At 46.8% G+C, this 16,032-nt stretch overlaps 1 protein-coding gene across 1 annotated transcript in view; it reads left to right on the forward strand.

Annotated features, from left to right (window-relative positions):
* Positions 1–11,203, forward strand: part of LOC134984215 (oocyte zinc finger protein XlCOF7.1-like) — a 194,752-nt gene extending 183,549 nt beyond the window's left edge. Inside the window, exon 7 of the mRNA XM_063949845.1 lies at positions 9,036–11,203. Coding sequence (XP_063805915.1) covers positions 9,036–10,705 — 1,670 coding nt within the window. The 3' untranslated portion in view covers positions 10,706–11,203. The remainder of the gene's footprint in view (positions 1–9,035) is intronic.
* The last annotated feature ends 4,829 nt before the right edge of the window (positions 11,204–16,032 follow it).

Genomic DNA, 16,032 nt, shown 5'->3' on the forward strand with positions numbered 1-16,032 from the left:
GTGCTATAGCGCGTATTTGCGTACACTGTGTGTGTGTGTATGTGTGTATATATATATATATATATATATATATATATATATATATATATATATTAAGCAATAATGTGGGTCATTCCGAGTTGTTTGCAAGCAGCTTTCGTTAGCTGCACAGCGATCAGGCAAAAAAAACGGCACTTCTGCGCATGCGTATGCGGTGCAATGCGCACGCACAGCGTTCTTTTACAACGATTGATGTAGTTTCACACAAGGTATAGCGACACTTTTCAGTCGCACTGCTGGCCGCAGAGTGATTGACAGGAAGAGGGCATTACTGGGTGTCAACTGACCGTTTTCAGGGAGTGTTCAAAAAAACGCAGGCGTGCCAGGAAAAATGCAGGTGTAGCTGGCCGAACGCAGGGCGTGTTTGTGACATCAAAACAGGAACTGAACAGTCTGAAGTGATCGCAAGCTAGGAGTAGTGTCTGAAGCTGCACAAAAAAATATTGTAGCTGCGCTGCGTTCCTTTCGAACGCACTTCTGCTAAGCTAACATAAACTCCCAGAGAGTGGCGGCTTAGCGTTTGCACGGCTGCTAAAAACAGCTAGTGAATGAACAACTCGGAATGAGGGCCAATGTGTATAGTGTATTTGAATTGTATTTAAGGTGGAATGCACTTGGTTGTGTCCCAGGAGGGGGGAATCCATTACTGTGTAGGCCAGGCATGTCCAAACTGCTGCCCTCCAGCTGTTGAGAAACTAAACATCCCAGCATGCCCTGACACAGCTTTAGTATTCTCTGACAGCAAAACTGTCAGGGCATGCTGGGATATGTAGTTTCACAACAGCTGGAGGGCCGCAATTTGGACATGCCTGGTGTAGGCTGGTGGATTCCCCCAGTACTTTCCCCCCAAAATGGAATGCCTTCCTCTCTAGCCTCCCACATGGAAGTATCATGAGGAGAGAGCGGAGCAGCTCAGCTTTAAAACAAGCTGAGTGGTTTTCTGGAGCTCCTTAGGGATCACCTTTGGTGGGCAGGAAAGCCTGACATGGGATCTAGGCTGCCCATCTCTGGAGCCCAATTTTAGACTGGAGATGGTGAGCTAGGTACCTGGGCAGATTCCTGAAAGTAGTTTAGATGGGAAAACTTCCCCCAGCCTAGACTTAGCGTCACCAGGGTGGATACCAACCCTCCAGGATGGGACGGTCAAAGGAGAGTGACTACTCCCCACCGTCCATAGAGGACAATGGTAGCTGTGCATGTGGCCAAGGCATGCACATCACATGGGTAAACAATGATTGGTTGAGAACAGCACGGTGGACTTACCCCCTGTGGTATGTGTATTGGCGTAAGATAAAAAGAGGAGGGCTGTTAGCCTCCAGAGGTATTATACCATTTTCTCTGACGTCCTAGTGGATGCTGGGAACTCCGTAAGGACCATGGGGAATAGCGGCTCCGCGGGAGACTGGGCACAAATAGAAAGCTTTAGGACTACCTGGTGTGCACTGGCTCCTCCCCCTATGACCCTCCTCCAAGCCTCAGTTAGATTTTTGTGCCTGGCCGAGCTGGGTGCAATCTAGGGGGCTCTCCTGAGCTTCTTAGAAAAAAGTTAGTTTTAGGTTTTTTATTTTCAGTGAGACCTGCTGGCAACAGGCTCACTGCATCGAGGGACTAAGGGGAGAAGAAGCGAACCTGCCTGCTTGGGCTTCTTAGGCTGCTGGACACCATTAGCTCCAGAGGGATCGAACACAGGCCCAGCCTCGGAGTCCGGTCCCAGAGCCGTGCCGCCGGCCCCCTTACAGAGCCAGAAGCAAGAAGAGGTCCGGAAAATCGGCGGCAGAAGACATCAGTCTTCATCAAGGTACCGCACAGCACTACAGCTGTGCGCCATTGCTCCTCATGCACACCTCACACTGTGGTCACTGATGGGTGCAGGGCGCTGGGGGGGGGGGGGGGGGCGCCGCCCTGAGCAGCAATATTAACACCTTGGCTGGCGAAAATACATCACATATAACCCCCAGGGCTATATGGATGTACATTAACCCCTGCCAGATTCTACAAAAAAGCGGGAGAAAAGTCTGCCGAAAAGGGGGCGGAGCTATCTCCTGCAGCACACTGGCGCCATTTTCCCTCACAGCTCTGCTGGAAGGACGTCTCCCTGACTCTCCCCTGCAGTCCTGCACTACAGAAAAGGGTAAAAAAGAGAGGGGGGGACACTATTTAGGCGCAGTATTACATATAACAGCAGCTATAAGGGAAAACACTCTATATAGTGATATCCCTGTATATATATAGCGCTCTGGTGTGTGCTGGCATACTCTCCCTCTGTCTCCCCAAAGGGCTAGTGGGGTCCTGTCCTCTTTCAGAGCATTCCCGGTGTGTGTGCTGTGTGTCGGTACGGCTGTGTCGACATGTATGAAGAGGAAAATGAGGTGGAGGCTGAGCAATTGCCTGTAGTGGAGATGTCACCCCCTAGGGGGTCGACACCTGAGTGGATGGGTTTATGGAAGGAATTACGTGAAAGTGTCAGCTCTTTACATAAGAAGTTTGATGACATGGGACAGCCGGCTACACAGCTTGTGCCTGTCCAGGCGTCTCAAAGGCCATCAGGGGCTCTAAAACGGCCGCTACCTCAGATGGCAGATACAGACGTCGACACGGACACTGACTCCAGTGTCGACGACGAGGAGACAAATGTAACTTCCAGTAGGGCCACATGTTACATGATTGAGGCAATGAAAAATGTTTTACACATTTCTGATAATACCACAGGTACCACTAAAAAGGGTATTATGTTGGTGAGAAATAACTACCTGTAGTTTTTCCTGCATCTGAGGAATTAAATGAGGTGTGTGATGAAGCGTGGACTTCTCCCGATAAAAAACTGATAATTCCTAAGAAGTTATTGGCATCATACCCCTTCCCGCCAGAGGATAGGGCACATTGGGAAACACCCCCTAGGGTGGATAAGGCGCTCACACGCTTGTCCAAACAGGTGGCACTTCCGTCTCCGGATACGGCCACCCTTAAGGAACCTGCTGATAGAAAGCAGGAGACTATCCTAAAGTGTATATACACTCACACGGGAGTTATACTGTGACCAGCGATCGCCATCAGCCTGGATGTGCAGTGCTGGGGTGGCTTGGTCAGACTCCCTACCCTGGATAGGGACAGTATATTACTGACTGTAGAGCATTTAAAAGATGCATTTTTATACATGCGTGCTGCACAGAGGGATATTTGCCGGCTGGCATCAAGAGTAAGTGCTATGTCCATTTCCGCCAGGAGAGGGTTATGGACTCGGCAGTGGTCAGGTGATGCCGATTCTAAAAGTCATGTGGAAGTATTGCCTTATAAAGGGGAGGAGTTATTTGGGGTAGGTCTGTCGGACCTGGTTTTCACAGCAACTGCTGAGAAATCCACGTTTTTACCCCAGGTCGCCTCTCAGCAAAAGAAGACAACGTATTATCATACGCAGTCCTTTCGGCCCCATAAGGGCAAGCGGGCAAAAGGCTCCTCCTTTCTGCCCCGTGGCAGAGGGAGAGGAAAAAGGCTGCAGCAAACAGCCAGTTTCCAGGAACAGAAGTCCTCCCCCGCTTCCGCCAAGTCCTCAGCATGACGCTGGGGCTCTACAGGCGGACTCAGGTACGGTGGGGGCCCGTCTCAAGAATTTCAGCGCACAGTGGGCTCGCTCACAAGTAGATCCCTGGATCCTTCAGGTAGTATCTCAGGGGTACAAATTGGAGTTCGAGACGTCTCCCCCTCGCCGTTTCCTAAAGTCTGCCTTACCGACGTCTTCTTCCGACAGGGAGGCGGTATTAGAAGCTATTCACAAGCTGTATTCCCAGCAGGTGATAATCAAGGTACCCCTCCTGCAACAAGGAAAGGGGTATTATTCCACAATGTTTGTGGTACCGAAGCCAGACGGCTCGGTGAGACCCATTTTAAATCTAAAGTCATTGAACACTTACATAAAGAAGTTCAAATTCAAGATGGAGTCACTCAGAGCGGTTATCTCGGGCCTGGAGGAAGGGGATTATATGGTGTCACTGGACATCAAGGATGCTTACCTGCATGTTCCAATTTACCCTTCTCACCAAGGGTACCTCAGGTTTTGTGGTACAGAACTGCCACTATCAGTTCCAAACGCTGCCGTTTGGATTGTCCACGGCACCGCGGGTCTTTACCAAAGTAATGGCCGAAATGATGATACTCCTTCGAAGGAAGGGAGTTTTAATTATCCCGTACTTGGACGATCTCCTGATAAGGGCGAGATCCAGGGAACAGTTGGTAGTCGGGTTAGCACTATATCAAGAAGTGTTACGACAGCACGGTTGGATTCTCAATATTCCAAATTCGCAGCTGATCCCGACGACACGTCTTCTGTTCCTAGGGATGATTCTGGACACAGTCCAGAAAAAGGTATTTCTCCCGGAGGAGAAAGCCAGGGAGTTATCCAATCTAGTCAGAAACCTCCTAAAACCAGGTCAAGTATCGGTGCATCAATGCACAAGGGTCCTGGGAAAAATGGTGGCTTCTTACGAAGCAATTCCATTCAGCAGATTCCACGCAAGAACTTTCCAGTGGGACCTGCTGGACAAATAGTCCGGATCGCATCTTCAGATGCATCAGAGGATAACCCTGTCACCAAGGACAAGGGTGTCTCTCCTGTGGTGGTTATAGAGTGCTCATCTTTTAGAGGGCCACAGATTCGGCATTCAGGACTGGGTCCTTGGGACCACGGATGCCAGCCTTCGAGGCTTGGGAGCAGTCACACAGGGAAGAAATTTCCAGGAAGTGTGGTCAAACCTGGAGACCTCACTTCACATAAATCTCCTGGAGCTAAGGGCCATTTGCAATGCCCTAAGCCAAGCGAGACCTCTGCTTCAGGACCAGCCGGTGTTGATCCAGTCGGACAACATCACGGCGGTCGCCCACGTAAACAGACAGGGCGGCACAAGAAGCAGGAGGGCAATGGCAGAAGCTGCAAGGATTCTCCGATGGGCGGAAAATCATGTGATAGCACTGTCAGCAGTGTTTATTCCGGGAGTGGACAACTGGGAAGCAGACTTCCTCAGCAGACACGACCTCCACCCGGGAGAGTGGGGACTTCACCCGGAGGTCTTCCACATGATTGGAAGCCGTTGGGAAAAACCAAAGGTGGACATGATGGCGTCCCGCCTCAACAAAAAACTAAAAAGTTATTGCGCCAGGTCAAGGGACCCTCAGGCGATAGCTGTGGACGCCCTGGTAACGCCGTGGGTGTACCAGTCGGTTTATGTGTTCCCTCCTCTGCCGCTCATGCCCAAGGTACTGAGAATTATAAGACGGAGAGGAGTAAGAACTATACTCGTGGCTCCGGATTGGCCAAGAAGGACTTGGTACCCGGAACTTCAAGAGATGCTCACAGAGGACCCGTGGCCTCTACCTCTAAGAAGGGACCTGCTCCAGCAGGGACCCTGTCTGTTCCAAGACATACCGCGGCTGCGTTTGACGGCATGGCGGTTGAACGCCGGATATTGAATGAAAAAGGCATTCCAGAAGAAGTCATCCCTACTTTGATAAAAGCCAGAATGGATGTAACCGCAAAGCATTATCACTGCATTTGGCGAAAATATGTTGCGTGGTGCGAGGCCAGGAAGGCCCCGATGGAGGAATTTCAACTGGGTCGATTCCTGCATTTCCTGCAAACAGGGGTGTCTATTGGCCTAAAATTGGGATCCATTAAGGTTCAGATTTCAGCCCTGTCGATTTTCTTCCAGAAATAACTGTCTTCAGTTCCTGAAGTTCAGACGTTTGTCAAGGGGGTGCTGCATATACAGCCTCCTTTTGTGCCTCCAGTGGCACCTTGGGATCTCAATGTAGTTTTGGGGTTCCTAAAATCACATTGGTTTGAACCACTTAAATCTGTGGATTTAAAATATCTCACGTGGAAAGTGGTCATGCTGTTGGCCCTGGCTTCGGCCAGGCGCGTGTCGGAATTGGCGGCTTTATCCTGTAAAAGCCCTTATCTGATTTTCCATTCGGACAGGGCGGAATTGAGGACTCGTCCTCAGTTTCTCCCTAAGGTGGTTTCAGCATTTCACCTGAACCAGCCTATTGTGGTGCCTGCGGCTACTAGGGACTTGGAGGACTTCAAGTTGCTAGACGTTGTCAGGGCCCTGAAAATATATATTTCCAGGACGGCTGGAGTCACAAAATCTGACTCGCTGTTTATCCTGTACGCACCCAACAAGCTGGGTGCTCCTGCTTCTAAGCAGACTATTGCTCGCTGGATTTGTAGTACAATTCAGCTTGCGCATTCTGTGGCAGGCCTGGGCGGCTGCCCGAGGGGTCTCGGCTTTACAACTTTGCTGAGCTGCTACTTGGTCAGGGTCAAATACCTTTGTAAAATTTTACAAATTTGACATTCTGGCTGAGGAGGACCTTGAGTTTTACTCATTCGGTGCTGCAGAGTCATCCGCACTCTCCCGCCCGTTTGGGAGCTTTGGTATAATCCCCATGGTCCTTACGGAGTTCCCAGCATCCACTAGGACGTCAGAGAAAATAAGAATTTACTTACCGATAATTCTATTTCTCGTAGTCCGTAGTGGATGCTGGGCGCCCATCCCAAGTGCGGATTGTCTGCAATACTTGTACATAGTTCTTGTTAACTAATTGGGTTCTTGTTGTGAGCAATCTATTCAGAGGCTCCTCTGTTATCATGCTGTTAACTGGGTATAGTATCACGAGTTGTACAGTGTGATTGGTGTGGCTGGTATGAGTCTTACCCGGGATTCAAAATCCTTCCTTATTGTGTACGCTCTTCCGGGCACAGTATCCTAACTGAGGCTTGGAGGAGGGTCATAGGGGGAGGAGCCAGTGCACACCGGGTAGTCCTAAAGCTTTCTATTTGTGCCCAGTCTCCTGCGGAGCCGCTATTCCCCATGGTCCTTACGGAGTTCCCAGCATCCACTACGGACTACGAGAAATAGAATTATCGGTAAGTAAATTCTTATTTTCACTCTGCTGTAAACATCTTGCTGTATTGCTGTTGCCACTAGCAATAGGGAACAGTCTTTTTTAAGACTGGGTGAATAAACATCTGCCTCAAGATGACCGCTTCATCTTGTGACCTGCAGTGCTATGCCAAACATAGTTCCATTTTCCGGCTGTCCAGGGTGCACTCAGCGTCTCCAAGCTTCGCCTCCCGCCAGCTACTGTGCAGAGGCCAAGTCCAGCGACTAGTGGTGATTCGTCGACACCACACAGGTGTGGTAAGATAGCGTGTAGACACATACAGAGCAGTACCATGGTTACAGACTCCATAGCGACAAGGAGTCTAGTGGTGGCAGTGTAGTACCCGCCCATTACGCAGTGGGTGGAGTCAGTAATAGGCGGTTACTGATGGTAATTGTGAATCCCCTAATTGGCCAGATCCCATGTGACCTAAACATCCATTCTGTGACTGGAGCAGGACGCAAGGGAGGGTGAGGGCTTTCGTACAGAACCATCCAGTCACAGAAATTGCTGGCATAGCGGTGGGATAATCCTAGGTGGCTTTTCGGTCACCTGATTGGAGAAGCCGAGTTAGGAGAGGAGTAACTGCAGCGCAGGTGAACGCACAAGATGGCGGTCTTCAGTGGAATGTCAAAGGACAATTTGGAGATTGTGCATCAGGAGAAGGGTGTGGATATCCCTTTCAGTGCGTCCAGAAGCGTCATGAGGGCGGCACTCGTGAGCTTGGAGGAGTCCTGCTGGGCGGAGGTAGAGTGCTAAGGGTGTTGGCATTGAAGAGGGCAGCCTACCAGTGGACCTTTGTACAGAACCGGTGAGACCCACAAGCCCCACCCTCTCTATTAGCAGCAGCCATGTTTCATACCTAGCAGGGCCGGAGGTCCAACGTCCCAGGTGGGGCGACACGGATATCTTAGCAGATCGGCTAGTGGAATTCGGAGAAAGGGCAACGGAGCAAGAGTTCTTGATCATCACCTCACTTCCCAATATCACTGCCGGGCTCCGGTGACTGTGCGCAGCCTGTTCTGCCCCCAGCAGTAGCGGAAGAGCCAGTGCTCCCACCTGAGGCAAAAGTGCCTCCAAGTCAGCTATCCGGAGTGTGCAGGAAAGACTGGGCACACTTAGCTCCAGAATACAGCCCGTGGCTTCAGCTGCGTCACTAGGCTGCAGCAGTGAACGGTGCCCGGACTGAGCGGAGTGAGCGGCTTTAGGGCAGTAGGAGTGGGGGACTTAATAGATTGGGTCTTGGTTCCAGTGGTGGCTGACAGCTATCAGGTAGAATAGATAAGAAGCCACGTAGTAATGAAAGCTCCAGAAAGCACGTCTGGATGGACTCAGGCCCCTCTTATTTATTATTTTATATACTAACAGGGGTGACAGGTGTGGTACAGCCCTGCAAAGGCAGATCCAATCTCTTTCTCATCAGACTCTGTCTTCCCTGCACTCTCACTCAGATGTTCACTGCTACCAGTAGCACACGTATGAGAAGCAGAAGTATGGTGGCAGCTGTATAGATCCTGATATGTAATTCTCTGTATCATACTTACCGTACACACATCATCCTTATTACTATTGAGAGAATAGAGATAAGACACTGATGATGGGGGTGTAAGAGTGGATTATAACCTAGCAGATGATGATGATTGCAGGGTATTATATGGTGTATTGCATGTAAAGTACCTTGTTCCACACCTACTCTGCTGTAGCAATATACCTTATATAAGGGTTAGTAACACATGTACAGGCTTACCAGCGTATGAGCACACACATAAAGGAATGCTACCTTACCAATGCTTCCAGGAGTAACGTTAGGAGACATTTCTCTGATCCATCAGCTCATACGTCTGATGTTATTGTTCATCTAGAATCTCCAATTCATACGATATGTTCCCCATCCATTGTTTTACATTGGTGCTGACATAGGACTTGGCGAGTGACTATATCTCCATTTATACTTCATGGTTAGTTACCAGTACAAGAGAGATATCTAAGTCTTATTATAATATTACATTTGTTATTGTGTGTTCTCATTTTTGTATTTCCATAATGTATTTTATTTCCAGCAGGTGGACACACAAGCAGGAATATCTCAGAAGGACATCTAATGTTATCCCCGGATTGTGACATAAAAGATAATGACAGTAGACAGGATTCTCCAGGAGATAACCCCATTACCACAATTATACATCCAGCTCTATCAGCTGGTCCCTCTGATCCTGGGAAATGTTCTCCTGATCACTCTGATATTGGTGCATCTGTTACAGCTCTGACAGTAGATACAGTGTTTCCCTGTTCTATAGATGCCAAATGTTTTACACAGAACACAAAGCCTATTAACCCACACACAGGTAAGGCAGGTGGAAGGGCACTGATATGTTCAGAGTGTGGAAAATGTTTTACAAAGAAATCATATCTTGTTATACATCACAGAATTCACACAGGTGAGAAGCCATTTCCATGTTCTGAGTGTGGGAAATGTTTTACACAGAAATCACATCTTGTTAGACATGAGAGAAGACACACAGGTGAGAAGCCATTTTTCTGTTCCGAGTGTGGGAAATGTTTTGCACAGAAATCAGCTCTTGTTAGACATGAGAGAGAGCACACAGGTGAGAAGCCATTTCCATGTTCTGAGTGTGGGAAATGTTGTGTAAGTAAATCACAACTTGTTACACATCTGCGCAGTCACACAGGTGAGAAACCTTTTCCATGTTCTGAGTGTGGGAAATGTTTTGCATGTAAATCAGATCTTGTTATACATCACAGAAGTCACATAGGTGAGAAGCCATTTTCTTGCTCTGAGTGCGGGAAAAGTTTTACCTGGAAATCCAATCTTGTTAGACATCAGAGAGAGCACACAGGTGAGAAGCCATTTCCATGTTCTGAGTGTGGGAAATGTTGTGTAAGTAACTCACAACTTGTTACACATCTGCGCAGTCACACAGGTGAGAAACCTTTTCCATGTTCTGAGTGTGGGAAATGTTTTGCATGTAAATCACATCTTGTTATACATCACAGAAGTCACACAGGTGAGAAGCCATTTCCATGTTCCGAGTGTGGGAAATGTTGTGTAAGTAAATCACAACTTGTTACACATCTGCGCAGTCACACAGGTGAGAAACCTTTTCCATGTTCTGAGTGTGGGAAATGTTTTGCATGTAAATCAGATCTTGTTATACATCACAGAAGTCACATAGGTGAGAAGCCATTTTCTTGCTCTGAGTGCACGAAAAGTTTTACCTGGAAATCCAATCTTGTTAGACATCAGAGAGAGCACACAGGTGAGAAGCCATTTCCATGTTCTGAGTGTGGGAAATGTTGTGTAAGTAAATCACAACTTGTTACACATCTGCGCAGTCACACAGGTGAGAAACCTTTTCCATGTTCTGAGTGTGGGAAATGTTTTGCATGTAAATCAGATCTTGTTATACATCACAGAAGTCACACAGGTGAGAAGCCATTTTCTTGCTCTGAGTGCGGGAAATGTTTTACACACAAATCACGACTCGTTACCCATCAGCAAAGTCACACAGGTGAGAAGGCATTTCCATGTTCTGAGTGTTGGAAAGGTTTTGCACACAAATCACATCTTGTTATACATCAGAGAACTCACACAGGTGAGAAGCCATTTTCTTGCTCTGAGTGCGGGAAATGTTTTTCACAGAAATCAGTTCTTGTTATACATCACAGAAGTCACACAGGTGAGAAGCCATTTCTATACTCTGAGAAATAAATCATCTCTTGTTGCACACAATAGACATCACTCAGGTGAGGAACCATTTTAATCTTCTGGAGTATACTTATCATTGCCATGCATTGTTCTTCAAGGTTCTTATCCTATCTCCTATGCTTTTTGCAATATGCATGTTACCACTGGGTGAAATAATCAGATGTCATGCCCTCATCTGCCACTGCTATACAAATGACCTGTCTTTGCTCTAGGTACTGAGAACCCAGTACCAATCCTAAATGGTTGTCTAGCTGAGCTCCAGGTGTGGCTGATGCCAGTTGGTTGTGATTCAGTCCTGGTGAAACATGTCTTTAAGCTCACCACCAAAGGGCAGGGCTACAGTTCAGCTTTGCAAACCAACCAGACTTACGCTTGGGGGTTCAGAGTTACAAAATGCTGATCATGTGCGGAATCTTGGTGTCCTGGATGGTGGAGTGACACTTAGACATCAGGTATCTGCCACAATCAGATCCTCATCTGAGGAACATAGCCAGACTCCAGCACTTATTTCCCTCAGAAGATCTACCTACAGTCATATATTTACTTGTATCATCACGCATAGACTACTGCAATGTCCTCTATCTGGGTCTCCCAGCAAAAGAATTGCACCAGTTGTAGCTTGTACAGAATGCAGCAGCCAGGCTGTTACCTAACCAGCCCGTTCCTGCCGCATAACACCCATTCTCTGCTCCCTCCACTGGCTGCATGTAAGATGGTGTCTCTATTACATAATCTTACTGACTCTCTCAGCCCGACATGACCAGGGTCCATGGTACCAGAAGCAGCTTCTGCCTCCTTACTGCCCTGCTTGCTTCCATCTGCAGATGAAGGACTGTTACCAGCAGTACCAAGAATCCCCAAGAAGTTCTGAGATGTCAGGGGTGAGACAGGGTTGTAGCACTAGTGCTGTAGCAGGGGCTGCCGGAAGCAGTGTCTGTGAGAATCTTGTTCTCAAGCAGCGCTAAGGTGTCAGAGGGGAGACAGTGGTGGCAGTAGTGGGGGGGGCGGGGCGGGTGGCAGTTGGGAGAGATGGGGCAGTGGCAATAGTGGGGGAGATGGTGATGACAGTAGTGGGGGAGACAGAGTGGGTGGCAGTAGTCGGGGAGACAGAGCGGATGTAGTTGTGGGGGAAAGACAGGGCAGTGGCAGTAATGGGGGAGACAGGGCGGGTAGCAGTAGTGAGGGGAGACAGGGTGGGTGGCAGTTGGTGTAGACAGGGCGGTGGCAGTAGTTGGAGGAGACGGCGGTGGCAGTAGTGGAAGGAGACATGGTGGCAGTAGTGGGGGGAGATGGGGCAGGTGGCAGTAGTGGGGGAGATGGGGCAGGTTGCAGTGAGGAAGAGACAGGGCGGGTGACAGTAGTGGAAGGAGATGGGGCGGGTGGCAGTAGTGGGGGAAGACAGGGTGGGTGGCAATAGTGGGGGGCAGGTGGCAGCAGTGGGGAATACAGGGTGGGTGGCAGTAGGGGTGGGGGAGACAGGGCGGATGGCAGTAGTGGAGGGAGACGGTGGTGGCGGTAGAGGGGGGAGACAGGGCGGATGGTCACAGTGCAGTACCGGGGGATGCTGGAGGCAGTAAAGAGGTGTATGGGTTCCGCACAGAATCAGTTGATAATCAGACTTAATGATGATTATGCTTCCTTATTTCTAATTAATCCCTTGTATGTGTTACTGTTATTTGCTGTGTCAGCCTTTATGTGTGTTCTGTGTAATAATCCTGAAAGTAGTGCTGCTACCGATCTCATATAATTTGTAGTAACTTGGAAAAGATGAGATATGAGGTGCACTCTGGAAGCTTATAGAGGGGTTAATCAGAGATGAACACAGATTTGACATGCAGCCCCAGGAAAATGGCATCGGCCCGCACGCGTTCACCCCTCAGGAATGCAACCGCAATGTGTGTCTGCGCGGTCGCTGCGCATGTGCATTTTGTCACCAACAGAAAATTGCTGCTGGCCGCTATTGCGGCTGGGTCTGAATGACCCCCATAGGCTTTTGGCTCCTAATATGTATCTGTTTTACTTACCTGCAATACTATAATGTAACTTGAATTGTTTATGTGCTTTATAGGACATTTTATCCATGTGCAGAGTAAAGTATTTTTGACATTTAAAATATGGAGAAATCTGTGTATTAAAGATATGAAATAAAGTTGTTTAAAAACAAAAGATTTCCGTTGAGTCTTTTTAAGTGTGTATTATCTTATTTCCAGATAATTGTCGCTATGGTGACAGAAACAATTTCCTGTTAATGTGTCACTTGTATTATTATATTTTCTGTCCAGCGAGTGGACTCGGAAATGTTATCCTTTTCCTCGCAGCCCCAGTTGCTGGAGAAAATGAAGGAGGAGCTGTTGACGAGTCACGTTCCGCTTGAGTTGACAATTTTCTCACCAGCAGGTCTTTCCACCTCTGCAGACTTGTGTCCATAGATACAACCTAGGCTTTAAACCTAGAATCGAGCATGGTGGCCAAAATGTAGTGCTCTGATTTAAACAGATTGAACACCCTTGAATCCTGGCAAAGCGAATGAAGGGCTCCATCCACAAGTATTTCCAGGGAAGACGTTAAGTCTGAGAGACTATGCACAGGCCCAAATGATAATTGTTTTATGATCCTTCTATGTATGAACCAACCGATAGAGGGAATAATCCGAAAGTGTTAATACCAAAGATTAGCTAATCTGGTTGGAGGTGCGCCATTAAGCAAATTGCAATGACTGGTTAAGGGGTTTAGAAAAAAACGCTAGTGGGCTTATATCTAAAGAAGCCTTAATGTGTGGCGCACTCTTTTTTCCCCTTTTATGTTTCATGAATAAATTAAAACATAACTTTTATTATTTTTATTTAAGATAGATTTTTCAATAGGCATAACATAAGGCAATTGATTTAGATAAAAATTATTGTGTTTTTTGCGCTAGATAAACAGTTAAAAAATGCAGCATATACACTTCAGAAAAATCCACTAATTTTCCATACACCAAATACTACAAGAAATTAAGTGTACTAATTGCGCAAATTCTGTTTGTATGGTTACATATAATAAATTAACATTACTTCCCTTCTCTTTCTTTGTGGGGAGAGCAATAACTTCTAAGGTATCACCACATATTGAAATATTTAGACTGAAAAAGATAATACACACAATAGTGTAGACATCCAATTCAAAAACAATAATTTTATTTACACGCCACACTCACAATATATCAAAGGGATGAAAGCGTATAATAATCTCTGCATTGAAGGGAGGTAGATGTTCCTGCTGGATTCTTTTAATATCCTCCTGTGCTTTGCTGAAACAAATAAAGCAATAGTGCAGACTCCCACTTAAAGGAAAGAAGTTTAATAAAAATGCACTCACAAACAAGTTTTAAAAGCATGTAATATCACTGATGTTAGAGATGACTGTGTACTCATCAATCCAAAAGGCCCACAGAGTTCCGGATACTCCTAGGATTATTTCCAGGATCAGTCCTATGCCTCTATTCACCAGGTTAGAAATAGCCACACCGCTTAATGCATTTACAACCCTGCTGGGTTCTTCCTCAGAAGCGTTTGTGGCTAAACAACAGAATGTTACATTTATACCCATCCAATTAACCCCCATAATATCCGTCAGCTGTGTCCAATAGTACACCTCCCGTTTCCGCTTTCAAAACTCGCGGGGAGAGGTGGTGACATAACCATCCTCCAATAGGAGCATATCTTTCTCACTCCCACCGCAGCTGACGGCGGACAGGAAGTGACATCATGCGTGCCATCTGGTCTAATGCGTTCCATGTGCCGAGGTTTCCACTGAACAAGTACTTCCTGTTCCCGTCGTCAATGGAAATGGACGGGATATGACGTGGCGAACATCTTTCAAGGTCCCCCGGCGTCATTCTTATACGGAAGTATGCGTTCCATGTCTACACATGCGGTCCAAATCGGCACCATGTTTATTAAATAAGTCCGTTCCCATTCAAAAAGAAAAGTTCTTTTATGCAATCGGCCATTGATAGTTTTCCATTATTAGTCCCATAGATATGCAAAACCAAAGGAAAGATATAAATAATGTTAGTACTATGATATTAAAATACATAGATGATTAATTTTATACATGATACAAAAATATAAATAAATAAAATTCTGAATACATATACACGGATGAGGGCATAGGAATGAATATAAATATCAATATATCAAAAACACTTTAAAAATCACTTTAAAAACCACTTCATCTCAAAATCGGTATTTAATCCTTTATGTTGCAGAGTACTTAATTTAATAATACATTTCATCTCATTTTTCGCTAATCTACTTTCTATATCTTTAGACCGCCATGTGGATTTAATCTGTTCTATTCCCCAGAACCTTTTTACAAAATATTATTTCTTATCATGTTGAGTTTTAAAATGGGCTGAAAGAGAAAGTGTTTCCAGCCCTTTACGAATGTTATACACATGTTCTGCGAGACGGGTCTTTAGATTTATGCTTGTCCTGCCTACATAGCTCAACCCACATGCACATTCTATGCCGTAGATTAAATTTTTTGATTGACACATGTTAGAGTCTCCTGCCCTGTGCTGCCACGTCGTCATGGCAACCGGGAGACAAGTGCTAGCGGAGTAACCTGAGCGCAGCTGATACTCCGGTTCGGGTCTTTTGCTGTGCAGTGGTTACAGGCAGGGGATCCGGTGCTGGTTTTTGTGCTCACAGTCTGTGAGGTCTGAGTGGGGCGTGGACAGCACCTGCTATATAAGGCCTCTTCTCAGGTTAAGCAGATGCTGCTGAATCTTTGTTGGTTAGTCAGTTCCTGAAAGTTAGCCAGTACTGTGTAGCTTTGTATTTGTTGTTGCTTACTGCAAATAGGCCTGGGGATTTGGTACTACACTCTGCCAATCCAGACCTAGCAGTAAGACTGGAGTCAGTCGTTTAACTTGCTGGGGTTCTTTTGCTATTCTGTGAACCCAGCAGGTTTGTGGCTGTACTTTCAGACCTGCCTGCATAATCCTCTCTCACTGTGCAGGGCGTCCATGTGTCAGTTTAGTGGCAGTAAGCTGAACCTGGGCCCTGCAAGTGAGAATTAGGATTGTGGAGACTCTCCTTGTGTCTATTATTCCATCTCTGACCAAGGAGTATACTGCCACACCCGTTGGTAACCCTTTAGGGTTTTGCTGTTGCCCTTAGCAACAGCATTTTGGGTTCTCTACGTATTAAAACACAACATCTTGCTTTTTTCATCTGAGCATTTCTAATACTAGAGAGACACCCAGTTTCTTAGCCTCTGGGCTTCTCTGTTCACTCTGTGTTGGTTTTGTTACCCTATCACCTTCTGTGTACGTTATGTCATAT

The sequence above is a fragment of the Pseudophryne corroboree genome, assembly GCF_028390025.1.
Source record: "Pseudophryne corroboree isolate aPseCor3 chromosome 3 unlocalized genomic scaffold, aPseCor3.hap2 SUPER_3_unloc_40, whole genome shotgun sequence".
Lineage (NCBI taxonomy): Eukaryota > Metazoa > Chordata > Amphibia > Anura > Myobatrachidae > Pseudophryne > Pseudophryne corroboree.